This window comes from Glycine max, chromosome 18, assembly GCF_000004515.6.
Source record: "Glycine max cultivar Williams 82 chromosome 18, Glycine_max_v4.0, whole genome shotgun sequence".
In the NCBI taxonomy this organism is placed as follows: Eukaryota; Viridiplantae; Streptophyta; class Magnoliopsida; order Fabales; family Fabaceae; genus Glycine; species Glycine max.
The window spans coordinates 10,698,410-10,722,535 of record NC_038254.2 but is presented as its reverse complement, the minus strand read 5'-3'; the positions used below and the strand labels follow the sequence as shown (position 1 = coordinate 10,722,535).

The 24,126-nt window shown below is 31.0% G+C and overlaps 1 protein-coding gene across 2 annotated transcripts; it reads right to left on the bottom strand.

The window, feature by feature from the left end:
- Positions 1-1,898: 1,898 nt before the first annotated feature.
- On the bottom strand, positions 1,899-11,051 carry LOC100776684 (DEAD-box ATP-dependent RNA helicase 28). 2 transcript variants are annotated; one of them, XM_014770998.3, is made up of 19 exons: positions 10,648-11,051; positions 9,851-10,030; positions 9,568-9,636; positions 9,095-9,201; positions 8,458-8,536; positions 7,663-7,836; positions 7,405-7,553; positions 6,944-7,039; positions 6,483-6,585; positions 6,219-6,281; positions 5,968-6,029; positions 5,674-5,770; positions 5,044-5,162; positions 4,910-4,952; positions 4,568-4,669; positions 3,247-3,345; positions 3,039-3,125; positions 2,652-2,923; positions 1,899-2,211 (listed from the first exon to the last, which is right to left on the bottom strand). In XM_014770998.3, exons 1-19 carry the CDS (start codon positions 11,008-11,010, stop codon positions 2,196-2,198), a joined length of 2,280 nt encoding a protein of 759 aa, XP_014626484.1. In that variant the 5' UTR covers positions 11,011-11,051; the 3' UTR covers positions 1,899-2,195. The 2 variants fall into 2 exon arrangements, with proteins under 2 accessions (XP_014626484.1, XP_006602223.1); XM_006602160.4 differs by having other exon boundaries at positions 10,651-11,049.
- Positions 11,052-24,126: the final 13,075 nt, after the last annotated feature.

The following is a 24,126-nucleotide window of genomic DNA, read 5'->3' as shown; positions in this document are numbered from 1 at the left end:
TTAATTTATAAATTTTTATAATTGAAAAAACTAATAATTGTTGACGATGTAATCATACATAGAAAATATTGTTTATAAATTAAGTAAGCAAAGTAATTTGGATTGTGGTTTATTTCCTTATCATTGTATAAAATGTTATAAATCTTAATCAGATAATATTTTTTATGTTTTACTTTAATTAATTTCTTGTCATATAAGTGTTGCATCAACCGTCTACTTATAAATGTGATGTCAACTTTAATATATTATGTAAAATTTAACATTTCACTTTGAACGATTAACTAACAATTAACATACCAAAATTGTTTATTCTGAATAATTTTAAAAAAATGAAAATTAAATATCTAATTTAAAAATAGGAAGAAGCAAAATAACTGATTTAAAAATATAAGAGGACAAATAATTAATATAGTTAGTTTCTGAATCATAAAAATAGTTTCAATTTAATCTTTCAATCATATATAATTATTAATAATAAAAAATATCTTATTTGATATACACATTTTCTAGATAATTTTACTTTCCATCAGTTTTATTTTTTTAACAACTGACACATTACCTTTTAGTTAGTTACTCCTTTTGTACTTTTTCTAACTTCTAAACCTTTCTACTTTCTTTTATTTTATTTTTATTTAAAACATATAGAGAGGCACGCAATGCCTCTCTTCCCCTAATATAATATAAAGTTAATATTGAGTTAACTCTACAACTAAAATAGTAAATTAATTTAAGACCCGTATATTTTCAAAGTTGAGTAGAATTGATTTTAATTGAACTATTGAATATAATTGGAAAGTGTATATAATATCAATCATAAATGTACACTGCAACATGTGTTTTTTTATTATTCAAAAGTACATGAATTAATTTTCCAACGATCAAATAAAAATGAACTTTATTTCTTAATATCAAATAGAACAACATTTTTTACAAATAGAAGATTAAATTTGGATAATAAAAATAGAAGATTAAATAGCTATAATATCAAATTGATATATGAGACCAAGAATCGATTAGGCCACTGGTAGACCTACAACCATGTGAAAGTGTGTACTTGTATCTCTTCATTTTTTAAAATTCACTAAATTTATAAATAAAATTTTATATTTTTATATTTTATTTCATCTATATTTATATAATTGAACATATTAATTTTATTTTTATAATTTGCACCCACTAACTTAAGATTTTGAATCTACAACTGAATTAGGCTACAACTCTAAACAGTCCAAAAACTCTGGAACAAAATGTTGATTAAGAACTAATTAAAGTATTCAAGAATCAGCCAAAACTGAGTAAAAATCTGTCCAAAGTGAACTGAATTTAAGAATGTTTTTTTTTATTCTGTTCAATTTAAAATAAGTGGAAACTCAAAATCTATGTATAGATTATTAATATTAATTACGATTTTTTATGAGACATAATGTGATCTTTATGCCAATTTATAATTTTATCTATAAAAAGGTATAATTTTCTATAAAAATTGTTATCTCAAATTTTTCACACAAACCAATAAAACCTACTAAATAGATAAAAATTAATTTTATAAAATTAATTTTATTATTAATTAATTTCAAGTGTTTAATACTTGTATCATTAATATTATAAAATATATATGTAAAAAATATAATTAAAGCTACATTAAAACGTTAAAATGATAATTATTTTAAAATAAATTTTTCTTTCTTACGCAACTGATTATTACGGAACCTAAGGAGTAATACATTTCTTTAAATTGTAGAACGGTTAATGAATTTCCTAAAAATAGCCAATGAATTTCCCAAGGAGTAATACATTTCTTTAAATTATAGGGTCAATACTCAATAATTAGGAGCTTTTCACAAATAACGGTGCATTAACGGATATACAGCAGAATCAATGATATTAAAGAGTTAATCTAAAATAAATATTTTTTCTATTGGTAACATTTAAAACTCAATGCTATAAATTATGCTATCCATTTGGGATAAGAACCAAGCTCACGAGATACAATGAACAAAAAAAAGGGTATTGGTAGGTAGTAGTTACTGCTACCATACCCCATATCACCATGGCCACCCAAAAGACCCACAATCACTAGCTGAAATTCACAGTGGAGCTCCATTTAATCACCTCCATATGGTATAAGGACACGCATTTTGGAGATTTATGGTCCTTCCATGCACATATTTATGACAAGGATTATTAGCCTCAGACTACTTGCGCTTGTACCTGAAAAGGGAATTTGAATCAAGACTTTATTTATTAGCATTGCACAAACAAGTGTTGTAAAATAAATGTTGAGATGCATAAAGTTATCAATGCAGTTACTATAAAAAGGAGGGGACAACACAACTGAATTTTCACCGTGTTGAACAGAAAATAAATAAATAAGTATCAATTTATTGCATCCAAATATCTAATTCCCCACAAAAATAACAAATTCAATAAACCAAAGAAAATGAAAATGAGTGCAAAAAATTGATTGCCCATATCATTATTGTTTAGTAGGCTTCTCAAAGCCTCACTCCAGATCAAATGATTATTCCAACTTTAGAAGCAAAAGAATTTCTGGACTCAATCAAGATGGGATCAATGATATGTTGGATGCTTAAAAGCTCAGAAACATACAACTAACTAGTTTCAGAAATGAGACAATTTATAATTAATACCTTGACTTGCTTTTGAATGAACTCTTTGACTTCTTTCCTCCTCCAACACCTCTTTTTGGCTTTTTATCCTTCATGTCAGTCTGGAATAGCTCCCGCATCTCTTCTGTCCTTGAAGGAGTTTTCCGGGAATTATTATTAGATTTCTTTTTATTCTTCTCCACAATCTTGCCAGAATCTAATGCCTTCTTGACAGCCTTTACTGCTTTTGCCCGTCGGTATGCAAGATCAACAAGTGACATTCCACCCTTGTCTTTTTTATTCCCCCCCTTAGCCTGCAATTATATGCATTTCATTTTCAGTGTAACAAGGTAAGGAACAAAGAGTATATTTCAACCTTCACTGCACAGAGAATGCTAATAGCAAGGGAAAGGACTAAGGAGTACATACCTCTACTTGTTTACCATCCTCCTCCTCATCCTCCAGCATCTCTCTAGCTGCTTCCAACTTTCTACGCTGCTTTCTAGGCAAATGTTTCTACACCAAAGACATTCATCAAGTAAATACATAGCAATGCATACATGTAAGCCTATTTGAATTTTATATGAATAAAACAAACAAAATCATATGCATAACAAAATTGGGGGAAAACTTTTACCTCACGCTCTCGCTTCCTCTTCTCCTTCATTCTAAGGTTTTCAGCTTGTTCAGCACTAATTACATCTTTCCCAGAACTCTTGCTATTATCCATGGATGCCTGTTTACAGTCATTTCATTTATTGTCAACACAAGTGACATTTCACACAAGAAAGAGGATTTGAACTAAAAAAACTTGTCATTCAATTGTTAGTTTGACTGGCATCTCACCTTCACCTTTAAAAGATAAGGGAAATCATCAAACATCAAACCCTTGTTCACATGCATCATATCATAACCGGATCGGCCTGTTCAACTGGTCCAATTGGGAACCAGGTTGGTCATTGGTGACCAGTCCATTAACTCTAAAAAATCAGAGCATCTCACAACCAGTAAAAAAAATGTCAAACCAGTCCAAAACTGGTTTGAACAGGTATTTTTAATTTTTAATTTTTTAACTTAAACATCTTTAAATAAATAAAAACACATTTAAAGCTTTTACACCAGTATAAATTATTCTGTCAATTATCATATTTTTGGTATAATACCATAGGTATCCTATATGGGAGTGTTACAATTCACTACACCAGAGCTGCTTCTTAATTTTTATCTTTTAAAACATAATTTAGTCATTTATATTAATTTAAAATATGAGTTGAAATGCATTTAGAAGTTTGTAATTTTCTTACTTGTTATGTAGATCATAATTTTATATTATTTTATCATTTTATATTTTAGTATTATATAATATTTTAACTACTACCAGTTCAACTACATGAGTAAGTGCCTTCACCAGTCAATCACTGTTCCCATTTTAAAAACGTCAATCATAACCAAGTAGGAGCATATAGGATACCTATGGGGTTCCAAAGCCTTCACTAGATTTAAGATAATTACATTTTATACCTATGGGGTTCCCAGGCTTTGGAACCCCATATTGATTGTTTAATTAAAAACGTCAATCATAACCAACTACATGAGTAAGTGCCTTCACCAGTCAATCACTGTTCCCATTTTAAGTTGTGTAATTAGGATTGAATCATTGTAATTATTAATCAATACTAACATTAGTTGCATGTTTGATTTAGCTTTTATTCAAAGAAATAATCATCATTTTCCCAAAACTTTCTTAAAAACCTGCAAATGAGAGATTATTTCTTCAAAATAAGCTAATTTGGAAAAGCAATACAGTAATATAGAGACCTTGTGTGGACTGTCAAGACACAATTGATCCCTAGTCAAAATATTCTTAGATTTCTCAAGTATAATGCTCCATTGTAAAATAGGAAAATAAATGCCAGTAATTTGAGAAATCATTTTAGCAAGATGAAACAATATTGTACCTTGGATGCTTTTGAAGCAAGCTTTTTCTCCTTCTCTGTGACAAACCAGGTTCTTTTGGGGCGGGAAAAGATCTCTTCCCTATGTGCAATCATGTTTTCAGCCTGCCAATAAGTGCATGATTTCATTGAAGGGAAAATGTTAAGGATTAGAAAATGAAAACAATCAATATGGGGTTCCAAAGCCTGGTCATACAATAAAATTTTCTAAGTGATGCTACGTTGGAAATGCTATTTTGCAAGACAAGATGAGAACACATGAAAACTGGACATAATTAATTACATTTGTGTAATCCAAGGCATACCAGGATTAAAGGCAAGTAAAACAAAATAACTGATCAATACCTTTGTGGCCTCCATTTCGGCTTTTCTTAGAACTCTTTCTTCTCTGAAATAAATTGAAAATATAAATAAATATAATAATAAAAAGAAAGTGAAAAATGAAAAAGAATGAAGCCCCAATAAAATATAATCAAAACCTCTCTTCTTGAAGTACTTCAGAAATTTGGTCTTCCATTTGCTCAATTATATGAGACCACTTATGTATAGATTGCTCGGCAACAATGCGGCTTTTCAGCTTTGAACCTGCCCTCTTTGCCTGATTAATTTAAAATCGACATGTATAAGAAAGATTATATAATAGCTCATTAAAAAAATCAACTTTCTTTTTTCAGTTTGCATGTTCTCTACCTGAACAGAGAATCAATAAGCTTTTCAACTAGGAAAATCCAAATTACTATTAGAATTAAACATACAGCTACAAGTAAAAACAATAAAAGTATCTGTATTTCCTTCAGGTATATTTTGAAAAGGTGATTAATAGGCAAGGTCTCAGTAATCAGACCAACGAAAACTAAAATTAGTAGATAATAACAAATGGGATATTTCTCTGTAAAGGATGCTATGTGAATGTTTGATGTAGAAAATCTAATGAAATGTCAAACTTGAATAACTAATAGAGAAAAATTAACACTTGTTGACAGAATCTACGTCAATGGGACCCAACATCCAGATCAGCATGCACAACTTTTTTATCTTATAAGGAAAACTGCAAGGAAATATGAAACAACGCTGAAAACAAATGCAGTGATTCTTCAAATGATACTCACAATGGCTTTTAAAAGTGATCGGTCATTGTCAGTCACAAAAGTGACTGCATATCCTTCTCTTCCAGCTCTTGCAGTACGACCAACTCGATGAACATAGCTTCATAATAAAAAAAGATAAAGTTATCAGGAATCCATAGAGAGAAAGAGATCATGTTTAAGGCGAGATCAACATGTAATCGTGTATGATAAATTGTAACTTATGTAGCAATGAAGGAAAGTGACAAAAAATGCAGGAAGTCAATAACACGCAACATTTCAAGCAGAGTTACTACCAATATGGATCATAGATTGTACCTAGTAAGATCGCGTGGACATGCAAAGTTGATAACTGTTTGAACACCAATAATGTCAAGGCCCTATAAATAAAGTCACATGCAACAGTGTCAGATCTATATCCAAATTCCAATAGCCAAAAGGAACAGATTTAATAATTGTATGTTCGCCTTGAGCTACCAATACTGGATCAAAAGGGGGTGTTGAGATAATAATACAATATTCAAATTCAAAGTGAGTAAAGAAGAAATAAACATCAAGTTGACTCTTACACGGGCAGCCACATCTGTTGCAACCAAAAAATCCACTTGCTGCTTCCTGAACTGTTCCAAAGCCTAAATAGATAATCAGAAGTGAGAAAATCTTGTCACAACCACAATCAATACAACAAATCCTTTCAACAAGAAAATAAAAAACATACAAATGGTCCAAATGAACATCATTTTAGTATCCCAAAAAATGAGATAGTAACATAACTACAAAGCCAACAAAAGAGCCAAAATACAGAAATACACATATCAATATTAGCAACATACCTCAAGGCGCTGGGCTTGAGTAAGATTTCCATGAAGCTCAGCAGCTTTTGAGCCAGCTAATCCAAATATAATCTTCAATCTATGCGCAGCTTGCTTTGTTCCACTGCACATCAAAATGATAGATTAAACAATTAGTTAGAGGTAGCAGAGTGGCAGAAGGGAAATAATAATCATAAAGCAGTGCAAATGAAGGATCAGACTTAAAATCTGAAATAAAAGACTTAAGATTTTCAGTTTATTGGGATCATAAAAAGGTTCCTTGCAACTAGCTAGCTAGAACCAACCAACTGCTAGAATAAGAGGCCTATTAGTATGAACACTGGAGTCATAGTAAAATCAACCTCCTACTTGTTGCCAATTAGTTTCATCAAATAGCTACATAAAGAGAATTTTTTAACAATTCATAAAACACTATCACATACTATATACATAACAAGCATAGTAAACAATGAAATGAAAACCTGAAGATGATGACTTTGGAAGTAAAAGTTTTGGAGCACATTGCAAGAAGAACTGCTTCCTGATTTACTTCACGCATTCTTCGTATTCTAACAACTCTGAAATAGAAAAGCAATAGTTAACAAAACTCAAAGGATCTTACTAGATGCTAAAACCTGGCAAACTTCAAAAGTTTTAACATGATAGTTTTACATAATTATCTTTTAAGCATAAAATACCCAAAACAAGCATGAAACACACTCTTCATCTGTTTTTAGAGTTCAAAAAGCCTCTCTAGTCTCTATGTTCATTCCATCAAATGCTTAGCATATAAGGGGGAACATTGAAAAAGTATTAGATATTTAATTTTCTTTCAGACCAACTTGTGATTTTATCACTATCGTATGACATACAGCTAATACCAATGGAAATGAGTGATGAAATCAGAAAATTTATAGGGAAACAGAAATAGTAAAGAAATTACTCCTCAGTCAAGGTTGCTGGCCGTTTTGTAGATGGGTCAGCAGAAAGACGCAAGGGCTTTGACAGGGAAAGTTTAATAAGTTCGTCAACCTCCTCAGTCATTGTTGCTGAAAACAACATAGTCTGCCTTTTTTTGGGACACAAGCGAACCTGTCAAACAATAAAACTTGATTTAATACTTCCTTTTATCAAAAACTAAAATCAGGATAAATTATAAAACAAAATATTTAACTGTAATGACTCTTGCACTAAAACTTACAAGTTCTTGAATTTCAGCACTAAATCCAAGCTCCAAAAGACGATCAGCCTCATCAAGGATTAGAACAGCAAGATCATCCAAATCCACGGACATAGCATTGCGTAAATGGTCTATCATGCGTCCTGGAGTAGCCACAACAATGTCTGGCATTGTTCTCAAAGCAGCCTCTTGCACCTAGGATGAGAAAACACCTTTTTTAAAGAATAAATAAATAGCAAAGGGTGCAATCAACTAGATAATAGTGGGAATTTTTAAAGCTGTAAAAGCCACATTGCATGCTCTCATCCCACCTAACCATGTGGTCAAAATGAGAAACCACATATTATGAAATCACCAATTAACTTTTGTTTATCAAATACAATCCTTTGTATTTTCCCATCTGATTAGTTGGAACTTTGAAATATTTCTTCAAAAGGCTCATTATCTAGTAAGCCATGAGGAAAGGTCATTGTTACAAAAAGCTATGTTACAGCAATACATATCATCAACAAAAAGAGATCAGATCATATACAGTGCTCAAATATGTCAAATTTAAATTAAAACTAGAGAGGAAATGAGAGATTATTGTGTGTCAAACAGACAGGAAATGTATTGTAACAGAACCCAACATTTATCAGAATTATAGATGGAATTGTATAAAAGACGGAATCTGGAAGAGGATATTTCCAATGGACAAAAAAAACCCAAACAGCTGACTGCATACTGAAAGCATCACAAGAAGCACATAACTCTATTCTGAACCATCAACATGTCTTATGATTATAAGTCATCACAAAACTGAAACAGTGATCAAACCTTTGTTGACAGACCCCCAACAACCAGGCAACACCTTATATCAGTAAACTGAGCAAGCTTCTCTATCATACTGTGAACTCTGTCAAAAATAATTTGAAATAAGTATTTGGAAAGCAATTTACATGAATCATGAAAAGAGTGCTTTCAAAATTTTACATCTACAACCTTTTTCACTAGAAGTAATGTATATACATGAATACAATTATATATACATACATATAGCACAGATTTAAATGAAGCATAATTGAATTAGAGCATCGACAAGTTTGTACTTGTATTTACAACAAAAAAATATATTAATTTAAATAAATAAAAAGGCATTGAGTAATGCAAAAATTAGATGCATCCAATGCACAACCATGAACTGAGCCATGTATATTCAATGAAGTGAATTAGTTCAAGCTTTTGCAAAGGTGGGAATGAAGAACATGCATGGAATCATTGCAATGATGCAAAGCCATATATGCTAGTAGGCACAACACACAACATACTCAGCTGAATAAAAGAAGAGAGCATTCATGGTACATTTCAGTATCTATGGACCACTTGCCCTCCTAGCACAACTAAATATTTTGAATATTTTTACAAAAAAAATGATCCAGACGAAAAAATGAGAACAATTATAAAAAATACTTACTGGACTGCCAACTCTCTGGTTGGAGTAAGAATGAGGACCCTTATTGCACGCATGCGCTTTGGACGGAACAACAACCTCTCTAAAGTAGGTAGTGCAAATGCAGCTGTCTGCATGGAAACACAATAGCAAGATATGAACAAAGGGCATTAAAAGAAACACAATAGCAAGATATGAACAAAGGGCATTAAAAGAAACACAATAGCAAGATATGAACAAAGGGCATTAAAAGAAACACAATAGCAAGATATGAACAAAGGGCATTAAAAGAAACACAATAGCAAGATATGAACAAAGGGCATTAAAAGAAACACAATAGCAAGATATGAACAAAGGGCATTAAAAGAAACACAATAGCAAGATATGAACAAGGGGCATTAAAAGAAACACCATCACACAAAAACTCAGGCACCAAACCACAGACACAAGGCATCACAAATTTACAAACTCCCAAAGAAAAGTAACAAAGAGATTACCTTCCCTGACCCAGTAATGGCACTACCACATATATCACGACCACTCAATGCCAATGGAATACAAGCTGCCTATTATCAAAATTCAAAATCCCAAAAAAAAAAAGTTAAATTGTCAGGACAGTACACATGAAATAACATAAGCAACTCTAGTAATGCTAAGACTCAAAAGATAAAGCCAAGTCAATTATTGAGCTAATGTGTCCTAAATAGCATTGAACTACACAATCAATAATGCTGAGAATTAAAATTAAAATAAAAAATAAACAAAGCTGAAAATAAAAACCTGAATTGGCGTTGGTTTAGAATACCCCAAGGCCTCACAAGCCCGGAGCAAAGGGCGAGACAGATTGAGCTGCAAGAAGGAATCGGCATGGAAAGAGGTTCCATCAGAAGGAGCAAAAAAGGATTTGCTATCACCATCATTACCCTCTTCTTCATCTTCTTCCTCTGGTCTATAATCTTCCTAAACAAACCCAACAAATTCAACAAAAATTAAAAAAAAATCAATTTTTGAATCAAATAAACACTATTTCCTATCATGAATCATAAAGCAAATCTAGAAACAAGAGAAATATTAGCAAAACACTCTCTAATACACTCTTTTAAACACACAATTATAAGCTGAAATTTATTGGAAAACACAAAATTAAATAGGTCTCACTCCGTTAATAACCCCCCCACTCGTGATATAATAACCAAAAACAGGACATGAATAAGTGTGTTACTAGCACTCCTTATAATCTTCCTAAACATACCCAATAAATACATAAGCAATTTTTAAAATATTTAAAAAAGACTATTTTTATATTTAACTAAAAAAACAACCTCTGGAACAAACCCAACAGCCCCCTTCTCTGATCTCCCAAAACAAACCCAACAACATAGAACTAACAAAAACAACATTTTGAATCAAATGAACACTTTCTCTATCCTAAATAAAAAGAAGAACTTCTTCTATAACCCTTCCCAACAATCCCAAAAAATAAATAATTAAAAAAAACATTTTTTTCCTATCGTGTATGAGTAAAAACCCAAAAGGGTATACGAATGCACGAAAAAAGAAAACGAAAACCCAACAACTACTTGTTCATCAGGTTCGGACTCGGAGCTGTGGTCAAGCTCAGCAACGAGCGGCGTGGAACGTTGTTTGAGTGCTTTGGAGATTTTCTCGTCGACCGAGGTTGTGCTCCTGCGAGCGTGTTCCTCCGCCACTGATTCCGTGTATTTAGCAAAGTCCCATGGAGACTGCGTTTTCTTCTTCTTCTTCTTCGGAACCCGCGCTTCTTCGTGCCCTTCTTCTTCTTCTCCTTCTCCTTCTGACTCTGATTCTGATCCTGTTCCTGATCCTGACTCTGGTTCTTCTTCGGATTCTTCTTCTTCTTCGTGTTCAGAGTGTTCGATTTCTTCGTCGCTAGGCGGGTCGAAGACGAAACTAGGCGACATGGTTGGTCCTTTATGCCGCAGGTTTTTAGAAGGGTTCTTCCTTTTCTAGTTGTTGTTGCTGATTTCAACGACACAAAGGAACCATGGGCCGGGTCGGGTTGAATAAACACTTTGCTCCCTTTTGGTCCAACGCATTGAGTGATGGACCTTTCAATTCTTTTTTTGACCCAATGAACATCCTTCTTAATACACCATTTATTGAAATATTTTATCAATAGTTCTTATTTATTTTTATCTCTTTTTCTATCACATAGTATATTTATATTTTTTTTCTCTTTTTTCACTCTCTCTAGGTGTTAAAAAATCTTTTTTTAACATGAAACTAATCTTTTGTGAGTTGGATCTAGCTAGGGTGGGAGACCGTGGCATCGGTAATTAGACTATTAAAATAATAGAAAATGGTCAACTCATTAATGACCTAGATGTAAACTTATGATATATTAAATATAGTTCAATTAACTGACTAACAAAATGATGTTTGTTTTAATTACTTTATTTAAAATTGATCGAGTTATATAATTATTTTATCAATAAAAAGATTAGGTGGTTAATGTAAGATTATTGAAATTATTTTATACTGATAAAAGAAAGTGTAACAGATTCATATCCTATTTAAAAGGATTAAAAGATTATTATTATTGTAAAGATAATTATTATATTAATAATATAACATTGTATATCTAGTTTGGATAAAATATTTTTTATATTTGAATTTGTGATAATTTAGAATGATTTAAATTTTATCATATTGTATCTTAATATATATCTTGAAAGAAAATAAAATATCAGGTAATATTAATAATTAGATAAATCTAGACAATATTTTAAAAAAAGATAAAGAAATATTTGATTAGTCAAATCTATTGAGAATATATCTCATGTAATCCAATCTTAAATCATATATTCTTTTATTAAATAAGGATAAACAATTCTCTTCTCCTGAAACTATAGATGATCTCTCTCAGTAATAAAAAATTAGTAGATTATATAGTTTTTTTCGTAAATACACTTTTTCTCTCTACTTTTTTTTTCAATCTACACTCTTTTTACAATTTAATTCTCAATATACACTACTTGGGACTTTTTCTCTCCTTTTTGTTTTTTATAATTTAAAATATTATAAAATATAAATATTATATTATATAATTTTGTTATTTGGTTTTAAAATTACTTAATTATTAAATTAAATTTTATAATTTTGTTTTTTATTTTTTTAAAGAAAAAATATACAGATAAAGAAAAATAAAAAGATTGGATAAAATATAGTACAATTTTTTAGTTACTTTGTATATACTATTGTAGTTAAATTTATGTGTTGTTGATATTTTTTTGTTATGTTCGTTAATTAAAAAAATAAGAAAATTAGTTAGTAGTATTAAAATAAACTAAAAAATACAGTAAAAAAATAATTGATACATCTATCTTATACAATAGACTTAAAATTTCAAAGAGTAATAACTGCTATATTGAAAATATCTTTAAAAATATATTTAAATAAAAATATATTAAAAATATCTTTAAAAATATTTATTTAGCAATTATTTTTTGCTTAAGTGATAAGAATTAATATTTTTATTATTTATGGCTTGCAGATATGAAAAAAAGATTAAAATATTCAAAAGATACTAATAACGGCTAAATATGAGCTATTTTTTATAATAAAAATATATTGAAAATATATTTAAAGATATTTAATTAGCAATAATTATTTTTTGCTGCCACCCGAATCAATATGGCAAGAATATGAACTAAATAAGTGGGGTCCTGGTCCAAGGAGAAGGAGGACGGCAAAAGGTCGTTCTATTTCAACTCGCATTCCTACCGAGATGGACGAAGAAGAAAATGAACTGAAAAGTAGAAAAAAAATGTGGAATTGACTGACATCATGATCATAACAGAAATAATTATCTTAACATATTGTTTAAGTATGTTATTGATAATATAATATAATGTTCTTCTATAAATAAGTTGTTAAACAAAAAATCTTTTCATTTTAATTAAATCTAATGATATAAACAAACTAATTATATTTAGTAATATAATTATATTAAAAATAATTATATTAAAAAAATCAGATTTTAAATAAAAATTTCACCTAAGAAATATGTTAAGTAAATTAAATAATAAAACAAAAATAATTATATTTAATAATATCATTTTCTTTAAAAAATTTAAAAACACAATTATAAAATTTAATTTAATAAATAACTAATTTTAAAACCAATTAAAAAAATTATATAATATAATATTTATATTTTATAATATTTTAAATTAAAAAAATAAAAAATAGAGAGAAAGTCCCAAGTAGTGTATATTGGAAATTAAATTGCAAAGTAGTGTAGATTGGAAAAAAGTAGGAGAGAGAATGTATATTTACGGAAAAAAAAACTAATTATATAAGTTTAAGAAGAAAGAAGAAACATTGAAAATCATGTTGACAAGAGGAATAATAAACAAAGAACGCATGAATTACTAAACTTACATAGTATAGATTTTTAGAAATGCGTCTTTTTGTGTTCACTAATCATAAATCATTAAATTGATACATTAATCCTTGCATGAATTAATCCATGTGAAGATTGCAAAATTTAGGTTCCGTAGTGTTCTTGTGTGAAATTATTTAAGTGTTTGATATAATCATACCATCATACAATTTTTACTATTCATGTGTTTAATTTAATTGTACAAAAAAGGGTGTTGCAATGTACAAAATATATTTTAAATCTTGGAATTTATTTGAATATATATGAATCAACTTGCTTGAATTTTGTGTTTAGCTATCATATATATCAACTAAAATATATTTTAATACGTGTGTGTTTTATTTCATAGTTAATTTTTAACTGACTTATAATGCTATAATTTGTGGTATGACTTTGTGAGTTATTAGTGTATATGGGATTGGAGTTTTTATTTGGTTGTTATGTGGAATGATTTTATAATTATGTGTGAATTGGTCATCATCTTTTGGGAAGTGGTGGCAGTGTATATTTTATTTTGAGAATTGGATATGCATGAGATACCTCTATTTGGGATGAGAAAAAGATAATAGCTACCTCCATCTAGGATGAGAAAGAAACCCTTGATATCCCATCTATGACGAGGAAGACAGTGAGACGTTATTACATGAATTTGAGCTCATAAACCTTTTGAAGAATCTAAGATTCACATCAATTTTGGAAACCAAAGAGTTCAGTCTAGTAATTATGGGAATCACTAAGTTATGTTTGTGATGATTGTTTGCTCAAGAATTGAATGCAGTAAGGTGTTGGTGTTTATTTACTGGAATGTTCTTTTGTTGTGTGAATAAATTTGTGGTTGTTTTATAAGTATGCGTGTGTATTTAATTTAATTTTGCGGATACCATGGTTGGATTTCCCATTTACTCCATCAATTGAGAACAACATTATTTGTGAACTTTTTTAAAACTTGTTTTATGTACTGAGATTATTATCTCATTAAAAGTGTTGTTTTCAAATATGCCTATATTTGAGAATAAAATTGTTTATTCATGTAAGGACTCATTTATTTATAATATTTAAAGTATTTCGAACCATTGAAACTTCTAAATTCTTATTTAATGAACATTTTAAAGTATATTTTTATTATGAGTTATTATTGTGATGAAGGGCATTACATGGCTTATGTGCAAGGTTCACTTTGAGTACACATATCTCAAGGGAGGTTAGCACACTAATCTAAGAAGTTAGCACATTAATCTGGATGTTTAAGATAGGATTTATCAGTTTTGGCTAAAACAGTTTTTACCAGTTTTTATCCATTTCTGGCTAAAAATTCAAAAGCAAAACTACCTACTTATGGCACCCTTTGACACGTTGAACATGGCCATCCAATGGTCATTCTAACTTGTCAAGTGAGCTTATCAATAGCATTAGGCATAACTTTGCATCACTTTTCATCATTTCTCACTATTTCCTCTTCAAAGACCAAAACTTGAACCTTCATTTTCTTCTTCTTGCACAAGACCTTCAACAAGGAAGAGACCATTATTTTCATCTTCTTCCAAGCTCCATAGTAGTGTCTTGAGACTCCTTCTCTAAAAGCTTTGGTAAGAAGCTCTTAAATCTCTTTATTTCTACTCATTTCTTCATCATTTATGTGCAAAGCCCTTATGTTTGGTTCCAAAAAAATTTCTTTCATCCCTTGAAGCTTGAGACTTCAAGATCTGAGCTTTTGTCCCTTGACCATTTCATGTAAGTTTCACTTAAGGTATGGGGAGTCTTTTCACTTCCTCAACCCTAACCTTGTTGTCTTTGGCAGCTAAGCTTCATTACATGTTGTTGTGATGTTTAAAATTTCATATTTGATGTGATGACTAGAACTGGATGATAAGTTGTTTTTTTTTTGAAGTTTTAAGGTTAAAAATAAGTTCTTTGAGTGTTAATGATAACTGCTAAATATGAGTTATTTTGATAATAAAAATATATTGAAAATATTCTTAAAAATATTTATTTAGCAGTTATCTTTGATTTAAATATTAAGATTTGATATTTTTCTTATTTATGCCTTGCAGATATGAAAAGGAGAGATTAAAGGAGAAAAAGATTAAGAAAATATCCAAAATATCAGGAAGTCTCAGGAAGAAGATATGATTACAAGCAAAACAAATCCAAAAGATATCAAAAATATCAAAAAGGAAGATTTTTAGCATTAGGCACAAGTCACTACAACAATTGTAAAAAGGGAGGCAAGCCAAGCATAAAAACACCACAGAACCCCCTTTCCTAGGGGTTTCATTTACTTTCTTTCATCCCTCTTATTCCCCCAGTTCTTGTACTTCATCCATTGTAAAACCTTCAATGGTCATGAGTGACTAAACTTCTAGTTAGGGTCTGGCAGGCCTAGAAGTCAAACGATGTATGATGTACTCACTATTTATCAATGCAAAAGTGTTTTCTATTCTATTATCTTTTTTGCTTTTATCTTGCATTATTCATCTTTATATTCTGTTAGGGGTTAGACGCTCGGGAGAGGGTAACTTCTAAATAAGATTTAAAGAAGGTATGCATGCATTCGTTTTAGGGGTTAGACACTCGGAAGAGGGTAACTTCTAATAGAACAAAAAGAAAAAATTTCATAAGAAAATCATTGCTAGGAATAGAATGATAATTTTATGCCCACGCATTCTTGCAAACATCTAAAATTCATACTTCATGCATTTTATTTCTTGAGTCTTTGCAGGAATTTGGAAGATAGATAAATAAAATAGGTTTGTCATCGTGAGGAATCAAGCGTAATTGAACAGATGTGGGTAGAACAGAGTCACTTAAATTGATAAAGAAAAATCATAAACTCATACATCCTAGGCAAACCAGGCAGGCTAAGTCCCAACCTTATCATATTCTGATTTTATTTCTTTTATCTTCTATTTTCTCTTATCTTTATCATATCTTACTTTAAATATTTTATCTAACTATCTTCTATTTTTATCTTTTATCTTTTCTTTTAAATCTTTATCTTATTTACTATATTTTCTTATCTTTATTTTAAATTCTTTATCTATTGCTTTTAAATTTGATTTGCATTAATCTAAGTACAAACAAAGTCCCTGTGGATTCGACACTCGAACTTTCGAGTACTTTACTATTTGTGACAAATTTGGTACACTTGCCAATGAGTTAACAGTTAAAACTTAGGATTAACCTTAAATTTCACTTAAATCAGAGTTTTCTAACAAAAGTTATGAACAAAATCAGTTTAAGGATATTTTGTAGGATTAAATATGTCATAAAATTAATATAGTGGTTATGGCTGTATGAACTATTTTTCTTAAAGATTTGACTTCAGAAATGAGTTTTTTATGCGTGAAAATATAGGGAAGCATGTAAAATTTATGAAAAATCGATTTTCGGAACACTTAGAAATTTGAAGACAAGTTTAAGAGTGAATCTTTGTGAAACAAGACAACAACTTGATACTAGACATTAGATGACTTAATTTGGTAATTCTAAGACTAAAAATGGATTTAAAATGAAGAATCCCCAAGGGAAATTGTCACAAAGCCCTTAAAACCACTAGGATCCACTGCGAACTTGTAAACTAAGACAAACAAAATTACTAAACCCATGAGGACCAACTTGTATCAATTCTCTAATTTTGTAATTTGATGTTGTATGTAATATTTGTGGATTGTATGATCAATATTGAAATTAATTGCAATTGTTCTCTTATGGTTACTATTATGCCTTAAAATGTTATGATACTATTAATGTGATTGTTGAGATATAAGGTGAATTTCCTGTTCAATGTTGAGATTAATTGTATGCATGTCTGATGACTATTGTTATGCTTTAAGTTAATATATTGTCTGCTAGTGTGACTGCTAAGATATGAATGAACAATAACTTTTTATTATTGCTTATGAATTTCTAAGACCGAGAGAGTGTGAACTCTGACATTTGTATCTGTGGCGTATTATTTATATTTCTGTAATATATTGATATTCACCAATATGCACTTTGGTCTGAGTTCAAGGGTGTTTGACCCTTGACAAATTGCTTGTTATAAATTTTAGGGTGTTATAAGTGTCGCAACATGCCCTTTTGCGGACGAGCGAGACGAGGCTCACGGGTGCGCTTTCCAAAGGAGGAAAGATGCGCGGAGTCGCCACCAACGTTTATTTGTGGAAAACGTCGGAAAAACCGAAGGAAACTGGTCAAAATGAAAATTCTAAGTTCGGGAGTTGTATTTACGTTTGAGGAAGGTATTAGCACCTCTCACGTTTGTCTCAAAGGACAACAACCTATTTTTTAGAATTGTGGAAATTGTATTACCTTAACTTTTATTTCTTTTTATTTTTTGAGGTCGATAAAAGCGGGGCTTTTGCTCCTACATACCCTCCATCGAAGAGGAAATCAGACCTACGTAGTTCTTTCTTAAGAGTGAATCAAGCGATTCTTTTTACTTGAAAGGTGATCATTTTAAGGCGTTGGACCTTAAAAATGATCCATTTACTTGATAAGGAAAACTGAAATGATAAACTTTCAAACCCTTTTTAGTGACTTTTTTGTGGACGAGCTTGACTAGGCGAATTGATTTTAGCCTTAGTTTCACTTTAGTTATTAGTCAATTCGATTAAGAATGAGAAATCCCAAAGAGAAAACGGCCGATTGATTTTTCGCTTTATTTTACTAAAAGGTATTTTTTGATTATTATATTATTATTTTACGTCTTTTTTGATTTCCAACGTGGTTACGGCACGACCGAACGGTCGGAATTCATTTTAACAGAAATTAACGGATATTACAAATCAAATGATCGGTGGAAATTTATTTTATTTTTTGATTAGGCGATAAATGACTTAAATAAATGACTAAAGCACGTCAAAAGGGGGTACGAAAAGTAAATGAAAACGAGAATAAAAATACATGAAACAAAATGTGGACCACCACGGGTACATAGAATGAATTGAAAAGCTCGGTTGGAGGTACTTACCAGTTGAAAACTGAAGAAAACGAAGAACGAACGATGAATGTCGAAGAACGGTTGAAAATCTTCGCGTAATTACTCACGGAAACGTTACGGAAGTGCCTCGGCTTGGATTTTCTTCACGGAAACAATTTTCCTCAGCAATTTCGAGAGAATAAGAAGTGCAAGAAGGCTGAACCCCTTTCCTCTTCACTCCTTCCACTATTTATAGCAAAATAGGGGAGGAGCTTGCCACCCAGCTCGCCCAGGCGAGCTCAGCTTGCCCAGGCGAGCATGGTTGCTTCTGAACGCCTTCTGGAGGAAGAAACTGGAAGGCCCAAGTGGGCATGATTGCTATTTGTACCCCCTTTTTTTACTAAATGCACCCCCTTTACCTTTTTTGGTAATTCTTTTTCCGTAATGTTACGAAAATTTACGAATTTCGTAACGATACTTATTTTTCTTCCGCAAGGTTACGAATCCTTACGGATTATGTATTTACTCTTTTTTAGCTTTCGAAGAAGTTACGGAAACTCACGGATTGCACAAAAACACCTCTTTTTTATTTCCGCCACATTACGGAATTTCACGGATCGCATAAGCCTGCTTCCTTTTGATTTCTGACACGTCTCGGGACTTCATATATTGTGCAACAAAGGATGCCAAGTATCTCAAAGCGGCCAACCAAAGGTTGCATGTCATCAAGTAATACTCCCCGGACGAAATTAGGGTATGACAATAAGTATAGTTGTTATGTTGTCAAATTTTCAGTAGATTTGTGTGAAAAGTTATTTCTATCACTTGAGGGGCCTAAAATGGTTCCTTGAAAGTAGTACGCAAGCTTGAGCCTCATCTCTCTCTCTCTCTCTCTCTGTGTGTGTGTGTGTGTGTATGCATGTTTTTTTGTGATGTATGTGACATGAAGGTTATGCATGCAATGCAATAGAAAGATGCAAGGAGATTGAAGGAAGATTAAGGAACCGTTAGCTCTGTCCCATTTGTGAGATGACATGTTTTGTTATTAGGATTCATCTGTGAGATGGTGTGGTTATAGTTAGATTTTGTCTATAAGATGGTGGTTATGGTCCATTTGTGAGATTGTGAGGTATGTGGTTGTGTTTCATTTGTGAGATGGTGAGGTTTATGTTGAGAAATGAATAATTTATAGGGTACACTAGGGCATAATGGATGGATAGGTTTGATGAACCTATGGGAATTAACGAGTGATGACTACTTGACATTTGGTGCGGGAAACTCAAATGCCTCTCTTTGTTGCTCCTCACAAGCTCAAAGACTATATTTTTTGGAGTTGAGAGCTTGGGGATTGGTATAAGTTGTACCCATATATGGTGATCACTCCCAACTGTCATCTATGTGGTTGTGTAAGACCACCAATACCTGTAAGCCTTGGTGGCATTGCTAGACCCTGTTATGTGTTGAGTGTGACAATCAATTGTGTCTAGTGTGATTATCAATGATGTCAAGTGTAGCATTTCGTTGTGTCAAGAGTGATAGTCGATGGTGTTAAGTACTATAGTAATTTATGTCAAGTGTGATAGTTATGCACTCTAGGGTATCAAGAGTGTTGTTTGCCTGAAAAACCATACGCCATGGTTATGAAAATTGTAGCTTTGTGTGTTGTTTATGACGTTTGAGGAGTAGATGACTCGCCCCTACAATCAACAACTTTCAGGTACCATTGCCAGAGGAGACCATGATGATCTCATGCCTGCAGAGATAGAGGAGTACAAATAGTTGTTGTGGCAATTGGAACCTTCATAGGAGGATGCGGATGATCCTTTCGAGGATCCTTCGTCTTAGATACAGTTTGATATCTTAGGTCAGGTAGATGTCTGCCCTGAGACCTAGGTTTTCTTTTAGATATATCCGTTTTAGAGTTGAGTGTATCTAGGTTCAGATAGTCATATTTGTTACAACATGTCTGAGATTAGGGGTGTTACAACATGCCTCTCACCATGGAAAACTACTTTTTCACCATTATATATATCACTTTTTAAATGTATGGTTTAGATCTATTTTGTTGCACACATTACCATAATGTTTTTTTGTTGCATATTTTTCCATAATATTTTTGGATCTTCGCACATTTTATCATAACTTTTTTAGTTAAATAAAATTTGCTAGTGTTATCACTTTTTCTTGAATCATTAGAACCAACTTTTCAATGGAAAGGAGAAAGAAGATCCCCATGTGTCAAACCTCTCTTGGACTGAAAACTATTCAAACACTCATTGTTCTATTTGAGAGAGAGAGATAAAGAAGTTGCCATAGTACAATTCATAATGAGATCCACTATCAAATTTGGAAATCCAAATTCTATTAAAGTGAGTCTAAGGAAGTCCCAATCAACTTTATCATAAGCCTTCTCAAAATCAATCTTGAACATAAGACACCCATGTTGACCCTTCTTCTTATGCATAAAATGAACAACCCCTTGGGCTATAAGAGCATTATCAACAGTACATCTATGTAGTGTGGAACTACTTTGAAAGGGGGGCAAAAATAGACAACAAGCAGGGATACTTCACCTCATCCATAGTCACAACTTGAATAAGATAGTTACTAACCTCTTGATTAATAACTGGAGGATACAAGATATAGTAGTTTGGAAAAGTTTGTTGAAAAAAAAATTAGCGTCCTTCTTCAAGACCTCTTCATCAGTCACCTAAGTCTCATCAATCTTAAGATTAGTAACTCTATTTCTCCTTTATCTGATCACTGCTTGAGCATGAAAAAATTTTGTATTCATGTTGTCAAACTTGATCTAACTCTCCCTAGATCTTCGGAACCTTAAATTCTTCTCCTAAGCTAGCACCTGACTATACTGCTGCTAAAGCTACTTCTCCAAAAAAATCACAATTAGAAGACAAGGAGATATCCAACTGACAATGCACTCCTTGAATACAAATGACACTTACAACGAAAATGATTACCAAAAAATTTTTTGTTAAACTCATTAGATTGGATTTGAACCTGACCCAACTTTGCCATAACATTCCTGTAACACCCTTTATTACAATAACAACCCGTAATAAAAATATATTTTAAAATGTTCATAAAATAATAATTTAGAAATTACAATAGTTTGAAATAATTTAAATATTGTAAATAAATAAGCCCTTACAAAAGTAAGCAACTTTAATCTCAAATATGGACATCTACAAAGTTTAACTAATAATGAACTAAGTCTTCAATTCTCCTTCATCTCAAAAACTTCTTCCTCCAAATCTAGAAACAACATTTTTAATGAGATGATAATCTCAGTGAATAAAACTAGTTCTAAAAGAGTTTACAAATAGTTTTTTTCTTAGCCGATGCGGTAATCGAAAAAATCCAAGCATAGTATCCGCAAACTTAAATTAAAAATAATATATACAGACTTATAAAACAACTACAAATTATTCACACAACCAAAGGACACTCTAATAAATAAACACTAACACTTTACTGCATTCAATTCTTGAACCAACAAAATCATAGACACAACTCAGTGATTTTCATAATCGCTAGACTTAACTATTTGGTTCCCAAAACTAGTGTGGATTTCATATTCTTCAAAGGGTCTATGAACTCATATCTGCGCAATGGTGTCCCACTACCTTTTCCATCATAGGTGGAGGTATCGGAAATCTCTTTCCCATCCTAGATGAAGGTATATGTTATCTCATTCTCATTATAAATAAAGGTATCTCATATCTCTTTTTCATCTCAGATGAAGGTATTTCATGCATATTCAATTCTCAAAATAAAATTTACATTGTCACCTCTTCTCAAAAGATGATGATCAATTCACACATAATTACAAAACATCATTTCAGATAACTACCAAATAAATACTCTAACTCTATACACACTAATAACTCACCAAGTCATACCCCAAATTATCTCATCATATAAGTCAATTAATAATTAACTATGAAATAAAACACATGAGAATGTATCAAAATATATTTTAGTTTATATATATGATTGTTAAACACAAAACTCAAGCAAGTTTATTCATGAATTTTCAAATAAATTCCAAGATTCAATATGCAGTTAGTGAAGATTTTGTACATTGCAAGATCCCTTTTTATAAAATTAAATTAAATCCCACACATAATAAAGTTACATGGTTGTATGATTACATCGGTCACTTAAATAATTTCACACAAGAATACCACGAAACCTAAATTTTACGATCATCATAGGGATTAATTCATGCAAGGATCAATGTATTAATTTACCAATTTATGACCGGTAAACTAAAGAAATCATGTTTCCAAAAAATCTATACCATGGAAGTTTAGAAAAAAAAGTTGTTTTACTCACCTCTTGAAATATAGTAATTTGCGTTCTTCACTTATTCCCCTTCTCCATTTAATGGGTCAATAAGATTCTCTTTGTTTCTTCTTTCTTCTCAATCCTATATGATATAGTAATTTTCAATTTTTTGAGAGAGGCTGTCTATAAAATTCTAGGAGAAGAGAATTATTTATCTTTAGTATTATGATTTAAGATTAGGTCACATGAGATATATTCTCAATAGATTTGACTAATCAAAATCTTTTTTTACTCTATTATCTAGATTCATCTAATCATTAACATATAATATATTATTTTCTTTCAAGATATATTAAGATAAAACATGATAAAATTTAAGTCATTCTCAAGGATCAAATCAAAATATAACCAATATCTTATGCAAACTAGATATACAATGTTATATTATTACTATAATAATTATCTTTTTAATGATAATAATAATATTTTAATCCTTTTAATTAGAACTAGTATTCTACCCGTGCATCCGAACGGACGTCCTTTATATTTATACATGTGCACATTTTCTATTATCATACATGTAATAATTTTAGGAATTTAATTGAATTAATTGATAATAATATGTGTAGTGCCTTTAACTCAATTCAATTGTCTTTTAAGTTAGATGTGGAATTATATTTTTTATTTAGAAAAAATATATTATATACTAAGGAAGTTCACGATAAGAATAAGAGGGTTGATGATCATTCATCCAAATCGAAGACATTATACCATAATTTATATAACTTATAATCATTATATGTATGTCATTGTTAGTCGGACATGCTGGCATTTTAGAAAAACCATTTTAGCAATGGCAAACCAAAAGAGATACAACGATAATAAACACAAAATGTTATAATAAGTGAAACTATTGTTGTAAAACAAAACATTAAGCCCAATAACTCTTAGTTAACTTTTGTCACTCCAACCATCTTTCCTATTGTAACATCAAAGGTAAAGAGAATTTTGTCTCCTTTCTATAGTTTGTTATATTTGCGGTAACGCTTCCAACCTTTTCCAATCTTCATTGTGTTCTTGTGAAGTTGATGGATCAAATCTTTGCATTCAGTAATAACTTCACCCAAGAACTCAAGAATGACTGAATCAGATTTAGCTTGCATTAAGAAATTTGCAACATGGAAGGGTAAGTTCTAGCAAAAATGAAATATAATAACCACAAAAAATTTTGGGTATGCAAAGAATTGAAATAATTGTATTCCAAATTAAAAGTGAAAATAAAATAAGTGAAAGACAAAAAATTTAACCATATGAATTGGCTTCCTATTGCTTTGTACTTGGTCAAGGTTGCTTCAAATAAGATCTCTTCTTAGTTGGTTGCTTCAGGTGACTGAGGTTTTGGGA

Excerpts from the sequence above, each read along its gene's own strand:
- LOC100776684 (XM_014770998.3), bottom strand. The coding sequence starts at position 11,010 with ATGTCGCCTAGTTTCGTCTTCGACCCGCCTAGCGACGAAGAAATCGAA. Across the intron at positions 7,554-7,662 it reads GTGCTGAAATTCAAGAACTT|GTTCGCTTGTGTCCCAAAAA; the intron begins GTAAGTTTTAGT and ends ATTGTTTGACAG. Across the intron at positions 5,163-5,673 it reads GATCACTTTTAAAAGCCATT|GCAAAGAGGGCAGGTTCAAA; the intron begins GTGAGTATCATT and ends TAAATTAATCAG.